Source organism: Chelonia mydas, chromosome 12 (assembly GCF_015237465.2).
Source record: "Chelonia mydas isolate rCheMyd1 chromosome 12, rCheMyd1.pri.v2, whole genome shotgun sequence".
In the NCBI taxonomy this organism is placed as follows: domain Eukaryota; kingdom Metazoa; phylum Chordata; order Testudines; family Cheloniidae; genus Chelonia; species Chelonia mydas.
The window spans coordinates 9,299,198-9,312,051 of NC_051252.2; the positions used below are offsets into that span (position 1 = coordinate 9,299,198).

At 42.0% G+C, this 12,854-nt stretch overlaps 1 protein-coding gene across 10 annotated transcripts in view; it reads right to left on the reverse strand.

Moving 5' to 3' along the window:
• The window catches only part of NECAB2 (N-terminal EF-hand calcium binding protein 2), a 378,861-nt gene that overhangs the window by 152,789 nt on the left and 213,218 nt on the right, over positions 1-12,854 (reverse strand). For 7 of the 10 annotated variants that reach the window (XM_043526524.1, XM_043526527.1, XM_043526528.1 and 4 more), the window contains 2 exons: positions 11,640-11,665; positions 1,161-1,258 (listed from right to left, as the gene is read on the reverse strand). In XM_043526524.1, coding sequence (XP_043382459.1) covers positions 1,161-1,258; positions 11,640-11,665 — 124 coding nt within the window. The remainder of the gene's footprint in view (positions 1-1,160; positions 1,259-11,639; positions 11,666-12,854) is intronic. The other 3 variants (XM_037877468.2, XM_037877469.2, XM_037877467.2) reach the window with 1 other exon arrangement.

Consider the following 12,854-nt stretch of genomic DNA (forward strand, 5'->3'; position numbering starts at 1 on the left):
GGTACAACTCTATACAACAAAATGTTTATGCCATCATTTACTTCATGTGTAATTTTCACCTTGATTTCGTAAACTGTCCTAGGGTTTTCAAGATTTACAAGATGTTAACAGGCAATGGCCGCTCTGAACATGTTATTACAATGCTCCTGTTACTTTAAATCAGATGGCGAGAGACAACCATCTTGCTAAGTGGGGCTGAGACCTCGCCAATCAGTTGCTCCACTGACATCAAGCATGCATTGCAGTTGATGCATCAAATTTAATCTTTTCATTATTCAGGCAGTCTTCTGAGCGAGGGTTTAGGATGGTGGTGATAAAACGATGTGCTTGAATGGAGCAGAAGGAAGAAATCCACTGGGAGAAGTTTAATGGACCTTTGTCTGCGACACTGTAAAGAGTTCTGCCTTTGAGATGCTAACAGATAATTTTTCACATGCTGCAGAATTCAAGACTGTTTCTAAACTAGGGTTTAGAAACAACTGCAGTCATCAGCTTTTACAATATAGCTTCCAGCATTGGCAATACGTAAGCCTATACATATATAGCCATTTGATGACACAAGCTGATAATTTATTTTCCATTTTAAAACCCTGATATCTAAACTGCTGATGCTTTGGCCACTAAGGGCTTTTTAGAATAAAAATGAATGGTTTTTATAAACTCATTTGTTTTCTATATTCGTGTGATGCCAAATGCCTTCTAGATATTGGTAGGAGGCAGACACTTTATATAAAGACAATCATTAGTTAATGTATAAGACAGATCTTTCTAAAACAGAGCAGATAACCCGGTGAAGGTATTTTATACTGATAGATTATTTTTAGGCAACATTTTCATAATTTGCATGCATCATCCGGCTTACAATTTTATCCCATGGGCGTTTAAGATTTGCCTCTTGAACTCCTTATCTACGGTAACAGTAACACAATGGCACTTGTTTCCTACAAGGCCATCTCAAAACACACTGTTCACTCTGATGACAACATCCCTGGTGTTGTTACTTTGATAATGTTTCTGCTACTATCCTATTTACCCTTAGTGAAAATGACTACAAGAAAAGTATTAACCATGCCTACTTTAGACCCATGAGCTTGGAGAAAACATATCTAGCCACACTCTCGTGCATAGCATAAGCTACAATAATAACAACAACGACTCACCCGCTTGGTGTAGTCCATGGCTTTCAGAATGGAGAGGTTAAGGGTCTCCAGCGAAGCCAAAACATCTTCATAGTCTCCCATATGATCAGCAAAATAATCTGGAGAACCAATGGAGGACACAAAGGAAAGATTCTAGGTTAACTTAATATTCCAGTTCTGTTCAATGTTGCAAGAGCCTTTTTGGTGAAGATTTTAATTACATTTTAAAATATATATTTCTACTATGCTTTGCTTTGAGAACCCTGAGCTAAATTCACAATAAACAGGTGGGTGGTGGAATGTCCTGTGTAGTCCAGGCCCATTGTGAAGAGAGGCACAAGCCAAAGAAATTACCATTGAAAATAGCTATTAACTTGGCGGTAGTTTTAAAGTTCTTTCATGTCTATTTCCACACTTTACCAAAATGCCAGGTTTTTTCTGAATTATTGCCAACACCAGAGTGTACTGGAAGTGTCATAGAAATCCAGTCTGTCCACTACTCTCCTTACCCCTGCCATGAGATTCCTAGCTTCCTTACCACAAAAAAGGTTCAAAGAAGGTCAGAATATGGGCCAGATCCTCAGCTGGTATAAACTGGCGTTACTCCATTCAGGTCAATGGCTCTACATCAATTCATAACAGCTGCGGTTGTGACCCTATGTCACCCATTGCATTCTAACTGGAACAGAATCTGTGAATAGAATCACTGCTTGTGAAGATTTCTGACAGCATTTCAGCATCTTCAGTTGTTTCAGCATATTATGCCATGCAAGGAAGTGAGTGTGCCAACATGGCTATGGGGAAACAAACTATGGGTCTGTTTTTGTGTCAAAGGCGCACTCTGCTCCATGCTGAGGGAGTCTGAGGTTTGCCTCATCAGGGCAACAAAGGTCCAAACCCCCATTGCTTTACAATGTGCAAAGTATGATTGACACCTGGTAGCACTATTTGTCACCCATCCTGTAAGATGTAAATGACTACACAAGGTGTAAGGTCATGGACAGTTTCAGCCCTTAGCTCTCAACATTATCACCCTTGAGAAATTCCATAGAAAGAAAGGTATTCATATGCTGTGTCAATTCTTTAAAAGTGCTGAGCCCCCTCCTCGCTCCCTGAGAACCCCAAAGGCAGTTGTCCACATTATGGTGTTGTCTCATACATGGCAGCCTCACGGCACTACAGAAAATGCATGAGTTACAAAAGCACAACACAGCACCTGAAAACATGCACCTCTAACTTATTTTTCACTTCCCTGTTGTGATGCTGACAGACCAGCTCAGGCCAGAGCCATAGGCCAATTCAACTGAGTGTGAATATCAAAGGATTCAGAGTAACAGCCGTGTTAGTCTGTATTTGCAAAAAGAAAAGGAGTACTTGTGGCATCTTAGAGACTAACCAATTTATTTGAGCATAAGCTTTGCATCCGATGAAGTGAGCTGTAGCTCATGAAAGCTTATGCTCAAATAAATTGGTTAGTCTCTAAGGTGCCACAAGTACTCCTTTTCTTTTTGCTAATATCGAAGGAGTTAAATGTATTAGTATATGTTCAGGCCAATTCACTTGTGTGTTAATAGAGATCAAAGGAGATGTTAATTGTATTGTTTTCACCTCTCTCTATCCTGCTGTTTACTATTACATTACATTTACATTATGCATGCCTGGTAATTAAATAACTTTAGACCAAAGTGTATGTTAATGTCAGAGTGTCTTCAGGTGTTAGTACTTCACGAAAACTAATGGAATATTACTTGTATTGTTTTCACTTGTCTATTCCTATGATAATGTAATGGCAGACATTTACATTATCTATATCCCTGTAACTAAATAACTCATCGAATTCAAATGAAGAAGAGTGCTAAATTCAAAGCAACTAGCCATTGTGTGGGTACAGACACTTGCCAGATTGTTGTCTATGAAAAGAAGCCATAAGTACTGACTGAAAGAGATCCTTTGTCTCTGGACTGTTTGGTTTCTAATGGGGTAGAATAACTGAACAAGAAGATGGAGATCCCCCAGAGTTATTCTGGGTAGCCCTGAAAAGATTTTTGTGAAACTGGCAGATTACTACACCTCTGCTATCATTTTGGATTTACAAACTTTGATTTACCGATTATGTTTTACCTGCTTTAATCTCTCAATAGCTCTCATTCTTTTTTCTTAGCTATAGTTAGTTTACTATAGAATTGGCTGCCAGTGTTGTCTTTGGTGTAAGATCTGGAGTATCAGTTGATCTGGGGTAACGGGCTGGTCCTTTGGGACTGGGAGCAATCTAATGTGGTATGATTTTAGATTTAAGTAACCTTTTATCACAAAGTTCAGTTTGTCTGGGTGGCAACATAGGTTGGAGAGGCTAAAGGAACTGTCTGTGACTCCATGGTAAGATTGGTACAGTGATCCAGGAGTTCACATTTGTTACTGGCTTAGTGAAAACTAATTATAGAACATACCACCACAGTTTGCGGTGTCTGCCCTTGTTTTCAGATAGTCTGCCCTGAGATAGTCACTCACAGTGATGAGCCACTCCAGACAGAGTGACACCTGTTAACATTTCTTTTTCCCGGAAGAACAAACCAAGGGATTGCATGCTCAAGAAATGAGGGACTTGCATTGTTGGAGCCAGGGATAGTGTGACAGTGCTCCCAATTCTTCAGCTGCCATTTGCTTCTGCTATTGCAACCCGGAGCTTTTGATCACTAGAGGTGACAATTCATGTCAAGTTGGGTAGCAGGTTTGGGATGTACATTCACCAGGGAGAGGGCTGGAACTATCCAACTCATTTTCACTTATGTACGCTGGACTTAAGCCTCAGTTATTTCATTGTGGTTAAAACAGATATGCTTATATACAGACAATAGTTCTATGACAGATTTCAGCCCTGAAATCATTTCATGCATAAGTGATGAATTCCTGAAATTAGACATATATAACAGAAATGATAACTTACGTGCAGCATCCACAACTACACATGGCATAAGTTTGAGATCTAGGCACAAAGCTGACTAGTTTCCATATAACTGGCATGAACTAGGATTAAAAGCAAAACCCGGTGCTAGTATCAATCCTCAGCATCAAAAAATGAAAATTAATATTGAAGTGACATTTCTGCAGAAGTTGGCTATAAATAAATCCCAGGAGACAATTCCATTATTTAGCTTCTTCTGGCTTAATTAAAACTGCATATATCTGTCTGCAGCCCAGGAACATTGCCAAGTGGCTTGCGTGGCAGTGACTGGAATGATAGCAAAGTGACACAGAACCTCAGCGCTCAACCAGAGATAAGCCAAACAGCTCATTTTCAGCAGTAGCAGATTGTATTTTCACATGAGCAAGAAAAATAAATCACGCTAAGGAGTAGACATGCAAAGAAAAGATAAAATAAATCCATTTCATAGGTGGTAAAGTGAAAGCTCTTATGTGGTCCTTAAGTTCCACGGACAACAACAAAAAATCTGCTAGTGGCAGGGGATAGCTCTAATCAATGTGTATACTGTGTTTGGTTTGAACTCGTAATTGCAAGAGAATGTTTTTGAGAGCACAAAGAAATAGAATGGTTTGTATCCAGACTTGGAGTTACGTAGGGCCGAATTTTGCCAGCAGGTATGAATTGTGTAGCCTTAGGTTTTGTGTGTGATTCACTCGTAAGCAATTTAAATTACCTCTATTCTAAATGTTTCTGCTTATGAATTCACCATGCAAGTCAAGATCCATGGAGGTCACTCAGAATGGAAGGGCAGCCACAACAAAATAGGGCCAGGCACATAAAATGGGAGGACTTCCCACAAAGGGCCATACCACAGCACAGTCACTTGCCCTACAGGAATTGTGGGTGTATGTTAGAGCAGAACCTCAAGAATTCTTGTTTTGCTAATCTGCATGCCTCTTTCCAGTTTTAAGGACAGATTTAACACACTGGACTAGCGTGATCTTACCAAGACTTTATATAAATATAGTCTTGGTATATATATATACACACTGTAGAACTGATATGCATCAAATGTGATGTTAATAGGTTTCACATAAAGTGCCATGCCACAGATGGGGTTTGTTAATTGTGACTGTAAGTTTCCAGTATGCATTACATGCTGGAGCTGTTCTGATGGCAGAAGCTGACTTCTAAGAAGCAGTTAAAATCCTAGAATGTCTCTCTCGCCTCCAATATTTTGATCTTAAATTTGATCCCCCAAAGTACAATAATAGATTTCATTATTTAGGAAAGTATAAATCACTGGTAGCACATGCCAAATATATTAAGGGTTTGAGAGTCAATAACTTTTTTTTAAAAAAAATCAAGATTGCTGGATTCTTTTATAATTTGAAAAACATTTGTAATACATTGCTCGGTCTTTAGTGGGAATTACTGAAGTTGTGTTGAAAGCCACAGGAACCAGAAAGGTGAGCACCGGACATCGGATCCATTATTAGTAAGGCTACAATTTAGTCACAGGCATTTTTAGTAAAAGTCAGGGACAGGTCACGGGCAATAAACAAAAAGTCACAGCCAGTGACTTGTCCATGAGTTTTACTAAAAATACCCTTAACTAAATCTTAGGTGCTGGAGGAGGGAGGGTGCCCCAGCATACGCTGCTGCGCCAGGCAGGGGGTGGCTCAGGGCCCCACTGCGGCCGATGCGGCGGGGGTGGGGGGTGGGGGCAGCCCGGGTGGCCCTTGGGTCAGCCGTGCCAGCCGCTGAAGCAGCAAAAGTCACAGAGGTCCCAGAAAGTCACGGAATCCGTGATCCCTGTGAAAGACTTGAAGCCTTAATTATAAGAAGTTCCCAATGTGCCTTTATAGGCCCCAATCCTGCGAACATCTTGCAGGACTGGGGCCATGATTTGTACATTGTCAACATGAGGTTATTATACTTTATTATTTTCTTACTATTCTCCTACTTTCATTTTTTAAGTAGATGTTACTGGTAATTAATTTTAAGTATTCAGTTGATTTGCATTCTACTTAATTCCTCCCACTGAAGTAAGTAGGAGCAATGACACATCCAGGATGTTCTGCTGATTCATTGTTTCTCCTACTTCAGAATTAAGCTGGTCACCTCAGGGATCAAGGGAAAAAGATGTTCTCTCTTATTGCATAGCTGTCCAGGGACATTATACAGGTGGGGTTGGGGGTGGGGCTGAGCTCAGCAGCTCTGGGACTCACTTCAGATTTATGTCCTATGTCCCTAGATGTATTCTGGCAGGGTTGGTCTCTTTCTTTATCTCCTGGAGATAGGACATTGTGGAGACAGGCCAGGGCTCTGAGGTGGCTCCAAGCATTCTCTCTCTCAGGTGCTTGTCTGGCTGGTTCTTGCTCACAAGCTCAAGGTCTAAGTGATTGACATTGGGTTGGGAAAGAGTTTCCTCTCAAGTCTGACTGGCAGTGACACTGGGGGGTTTGCCTTCCTTGGCAGCATGTGGGCGGGGGGGTCACTTGCCAGGATTATCTTGGTGTTTCTCACTTTATGATTATTTGGATATATCTCACTTAATCATTTCCCCGTCATTGTGGGGCTTCAGGCTCCGGTGCATCTCAGTCCCTCCTATTCTCTGCCTGTGTCATATAATAGTCTAGTCTCCTGTGGGTTGTAATACTTTGGTCTCATTTCAGTTGTTGGGTTAGCGTGCAGGTGTTGGGTGGGGTTGGTGGCTTATGCTGTACATGAGGACAGATTAGATCAGTGGTCTCCAACCTTTTTACATCCAAGATCACTTTTTGAATCTAAGGGCAACCCAAGATCTACCCCACCCCTTCCTCGAGGCCCCATCCCACTCACTCCATCCCCCCCGCCTGTCGCTCGCTCTCCCCCAACCCTCACTCACTTTCACTGGGCTGGGGCAGGGGGTATGGGTTTGGGAGGGAGGGAGTGCAGGCTCTGGGCTGGGGCCGAGGCATTTGCAGGGTGGAAGGGGGCTCTGGGCTGAGCCTGGGGAGTGTTGGGGTGGAGGAAAGGGTGCAAGCTCTAGGAGGGAGTTTGGGTACAGGAAGGGGTTCCAGGCTGGGGCAGAGTGTTAGCGTTCAGGAGGGGGTATGGGGTGCTGCCTCTGGGATGGGGGGGGTCAGGGCTGGGGCAGAGGGTTGGGGTTCAGGAGGGGGTACGGGGTGCTGGTTCTGGAAGGGGGGTCAGGACTGAGGCTTGGGGTGCAGGAGGGGGTTCGGGGTGCAGAAGGGGGTATGGGGTGCTGTCTCCGGGAGGGGCTCAGGGATGGGGGTGCAGCTCTTCCTTTAGAAAGAAAGTTGGAGGGTCAAATCTTCTAGTCCTTAAGTAAAACTTCTATTGCCATCAGTTGCCTCCACTCATAGATATAAACATCACAGTGAACATGTGATAACGAGTGGTCAATAAATATACACTTCATACTTAAATATTTGAGCCATCTTATCCAGAGTTACACATATTGTATGCCTTAGCTTGGGGACTGGATTTTCTGGCATATTCTGAACAGTGCTGAGCACACAGATGGTGCCCATGAATAATGAAAATCATGACAATAATCGTCGACTTTACGGACTCTGTGGATGCAGTTTCTGTTCTTTGTTCTGGAATTGGCCTGAATGCGGCTGAAACCCTAAGAATTTGAGGTATAAACGCATCGGATAATTATACGACACTTTCTCATTCCTTCCTTTTCTCAAACTCAGAAGAAAAAATGACCGAACAAAATGGTTTTCAGTTAAAATGTAAAATTGCCCAGCAGCCATTGCTGTACAACCCAGCCTGGGGCAGAACCTACCACCCTTTGGGAGTTAAGTGATCTCCTCTCATCTGACTCTCATTCTCCAACCTCTTTCCTAACCACAGGGCTGCTTTTCATGCTGTCAACCATGGCATCCATCCTGGGACCGTTTGCTGGAGTCTCAGAGAACCAGCTGCCTTGGTTTTGCTCCCATCTATCAGAGTCCTCTCTTTTTTTTTTTTTTTCAGCATGCAGCAGAGAGAGAGGCTGGTCTGCTGGATAGGGAGCTAGCCGTGAAAGACCTGGGTTCCACTCCCCCCATGGACTTCCTCTCTGACCCCAGGCCAGTGCTTTAAGGACAGAATTGCAAAGGTTTTTAGGTACCCAAAGATGCAGTGAGGCATCTAATAGGGTTTACAAAGCACCTAACCTTCTAGGTGCATTTGAAAATCTCAGTGGTGCCTAAATACCTTTGAAAATCTGGCCTTTAGTCTGTGTGTGCCTCAGTGCCCCATCTGTAAAATGGGGATAATAGCTCTGCTCTACCTCACCGAGGGGCTGGGAGAAGAAATAGGTTAGACATTGTGAGGTGCAGCCTCGGATACTATGGTGATAGAGCCACATAAGTACCACAGGTAGTGGGAACTTCTCTATACACTGCTAGCCCTTCCCTGGGTTTGGCCCCTTCTTTCCACCTACGCCTCCAAATCTCCCCCTTTTCTGAATGTAACCTTGGCTCAGTGCTTTTCTGTATTTTTTTGGAGTCCACTGTGTTCTCTCTAAAACAACCCCTCCTTCCTTCCTCCCTCCCTCCCCTGCCCCCCATTCCTTTTTCACAGGCTAAACTTCCATATCTTAATTTAATCACTAGCCCTTTCTTCTCTTAATCACCCTGCCTCTGTTTGTAAACAAAATCCTGACTCCCTGCCCCAGGGGCACCTCCCCTCTGCAGAACTTACATTTCACAGTAATTCTGTGCTGTAGTTAAGGGCTCCACCTGGGAGCTTGCACACCTCCCGGTATGAAACTGGGGGAGGGGAGGCTTCCGCCCCCTCTCAATTGGCGCCCTTGCAATGGAGTTATTCACAAGAGGAAATCCTATTGTACATTTCACATGGTTGTTCTTCCCCACCCTCCTATTCCTTTAAAAACAGAATAATTTAAAACAGAATAATTGTTTCCAGTGAGTTAGACAAAGCATGGCCATCCAATGAACCAAGACTACACAAAACACAAGCTAGCTGCAACATCACGATCCACCTGTATCTGAACGGGTAAGAACATTGTGTGTATTAATGTAGGACAAATGAGGTTTTATTTCTATTCATAAAATCTGCTCGTCAGTTTGCCCAGCAAAATGCTGCAAAACCATCTTCACCAGAACATATGTTACTACCCCAAACAAACAGACACTTACAACTCTTTTTTCCAAGTAGCTTAATTACAGGGATTGTTGATCAAACCCACATATACTCTCCATTCCCTGGTAATGTGATCTCACCCTGGGCAACAGCTGTATAATTTTCTGTTTTATAGGATTGTCAGAGAAAGAAAGGTCTCATCAAACAATGCTGCTTTACCTCTATTTTCAATCGAAGTTTATAATGTGATCTGCTGTTCCTTGTTTCCCACCCTGTTAAACTAGTAAGACCAGTTAAACAAGGAAGGTGGAGTGGAAAAACATGTAATTGGCAAATACAAGAGATATTATTCTAGGCTCGATATCTCATATGTCAGTTTCAATGAATGGGACAAGCTAACTTCAGTGCACCTAGGAATTGGCTCAAAGTAAGTTAGGAAATAAAATCTGATTAATTGTCTTTAGTATGACTCCCCCTATTGAATTCCATGCCAGAATGATGGGTTTGTCTCAGTCTACCCCACTTTGCTAAATAATAAACCATGCCTGACAAGCAGCTCAAGGTTTTTCCCAAAGGTATCCTAATCTGATTACAAGCCTGGGATTCTTGACACGAAAAGGTTGCACCATTCTAATTTAAGGTGTGATTTTAAACTGATTTAGTTTTAAACTGTTGCAAAAGGCTTTGCAGATACTAACTGCAGTTGAAAAGTGTCTTATTTAAGTGTAGTACAAATGAATTAGGAACTGATTTAAACTAAACCAAAATAAGCCATTTTTCAACTGAAATTAGCACCCACCCAGCCTATTGCAATTTCTGCGGTCGACAAGGCCTGGCACTCTAATAAAGACACACAAGTCTTTAATACTGTTCAAAATAAAAACTAACTTCCATAAGATCAGCTCAAACCCACCGGAGAGCACAGCACCGATTGCCGGAGTCTGATTAGAGTCTAGATGCTGGATTTTTAACTACACAATTGCTGTCTTTGGAGGGATCTGTGAACGCTATAATGGTAAAGCCACGGATGCATTGTGAAGGTTGTCCTACATGGCTCCTTTTTTAATGTAATTGTTCCTTTGTGCCATCTTGAAGGAGGTACGGGGAACGCAGCTGACAAGGTATTGGAAAACAAAAAAGCAAACTTCTTCTGACGTCTCCAGGCTGAACAGCAGAAAAAAATTCCTAACAGCAAGGGGTCTATTAGACTGAGGAATAATTTCCCCAAGGGAAGTAGCAAAAGCCCCACTGCATGAGTCATTTAAAATCTAGACAAAGCACTTGAGAATTCACTGTAGGAAATAATCCCACTCTATTCTAGCTGGGGAGTTGGATAAAATGTCCTTATAGATATTTTCTACCTCTAATTTCTATGAACAGTGGGGGCCGCTCTGGTGATTATATGTACTGTAGGCTACCCGCTGTAAAACATTAAGCTTTGCCTAAAGACAAATATGTAATTGGTACTATAAAGTAATGCTGTTTTATTGAAGCGTGCAGATGAGGTATTGCCTGAAATTAACCACACATTACTGAATGTTATCTGCTTATTTTTGGGTACAGTTCTGTGCTCATTAACTATATTGTGAAACTGAGTAAAACTTTCCCAGCGTCATTGCTGAACAAGAAAGCCAGTACAATATGTTCTAAGAATTCACAGCTCAGGAACGGCAAGACACATTCTACACAACCCCTGATTCCAGTTTATTAATGACATCTCCAATGCATAGGCTGATAGAGATTGGGGAATCCTGATCAACGAACATGAGGCTCTAGTGAGGAGAGTTGGGGGACATTTTATTATGCTATGATCAAAGAAGGGTGGCAGCAACCAATCCCTGTGCAGAGCCCCGATTCAGCCCTGAACCAATGTATTCGGCTACCTAAAGTCTCCCTTTGGAGTGCAAGGTCCGTCCAGTTGATTAGTCAGTTTAGAATGGCCCCAGCCCCTCCATTATTTGAGGCTCCTTTGATACCTGAGGAGCCAGTTTATCAAGAGCCTCTGCGGAAATGGGAAACTTTGCGTAGTGACGTTAACCGTAAACTATGCTAAAGCACAAGGGCTAGGGCGAGTACTTACTTTCACTGGAAGGGATCCAAGATTGAAGTGAATATTGCTGTATGAAAGGTAGAGAGTGATTAAAAAGGGGGAATGATTAACTATATTCCACCCCATTTCATGCCCCACTCTTTAATTCACTTACACCAAGATTTTAAAAACCTAAAGTTCGTCCCCCTAATCAACCTGATTGCCAAGCACCCAATTTTTCCTACTGAAGTCAACAGAAAGTGCAGGTCCTGAGCCTATTTGAATCCCATTACTTATTCATGCGCCTAACTTTAATCCCGCTTTTTAAAATCTTGGCACCATTCTGTATTGGAGTGAAGTATGTGTGAGCCTTGTTAAAAATAAAGTTAAGAAAAGTCTACATTAAAATTTGCTTTTATCGAGGTAGCGAAAGAGTACTTACCACACAACTCCTTTGTATCCACATTGCTGTCAGACGGAAGATGCAAGTAAAGGGAGAAAGCAGAAAAACGAGTGTTTAATGTAAAGGAAAAATAAAGGACTTATGTAGAATATTCCTAGATTTATCATTAGAGATGGAACAAATGCTCACAAACTTTGGGAAAGTTCTGATCCAGATCTCAACTTTATTGCTCAATCCCATCTCTGCTTAATACCTACACTTCTGATAAACCACCCTCCAGCTAGCTAGTAACAGTCTTTCATGGTTTCAAGCCTTTAATAAGTTCTTACAGCAGAGCAGTGCCGGTGCCAGACATAATACAATCTGGATACACATAATACAGGCTCAGTGGTTAGAGGTCCCTCGGCTGCCAAGTCTGGAAGGAGCTGTGATATTATTAATAATTATAAGCATTTATAAGGCACCCATGACTATCTCTGGGACTTTCTTCTCAATTTGAACTTTTGTGAGATTTGCCAGAGTGTGACTATATCAGCAGCTTCCCATTCTGGTCACGTTACTCCTCAAGTGCCCATTACAGGAATTCTTGCACCTTCCTCTAATGTATTTAGTGCTGGCCATTCTCAGATGGGATATTAGACTACTGGATCATTCCTCCAGTCTAGACTGGCAATTCCTATGTTCCTACTTGTTTAGCAATAACAGCTTTTAATGGATTTTAAAAAATAAAAATAAAAACCAATGGACACATTTCTAGTCTTACATTTTGTAAAACGTTCTTTTCATAAGAATGATGGTCCAGACTATGTGTGTTCTGAATGCTTGAGGGAGCAAAGAGCCTCCTACCCCTTGTCCCCCTGCATAGAAGCCAGGTATAACTACAATCCTTGAGCTTACTGCACACAATGCAGTCCCCTATGCATGCACATACTACATGTATGTAAACAGTGCGTGCACACATGTCGCGCACAAGATCAGGAATAAAAGTTTGCAACTAATTTATTTGTCATTCAAATCCCTCTACTATTGCAATCCCCATTTGAGACTTGAAAGGAATTTGAAACATTTTAATAGAATTATTCTTTATCAATCCATTTATATCCTGGAAAGCTATTTGCTTAACTGAACTCATTCTTGAGCTGCCTGACCTGTCAGTGTAAGTGGAATATGGAGAAAGAGGTTTCTAAACACTTATTTCATTACTGGAGGTCTCTCTCTGTCTTACTGCCACCACCTACTAACTCTCTGAAAGTA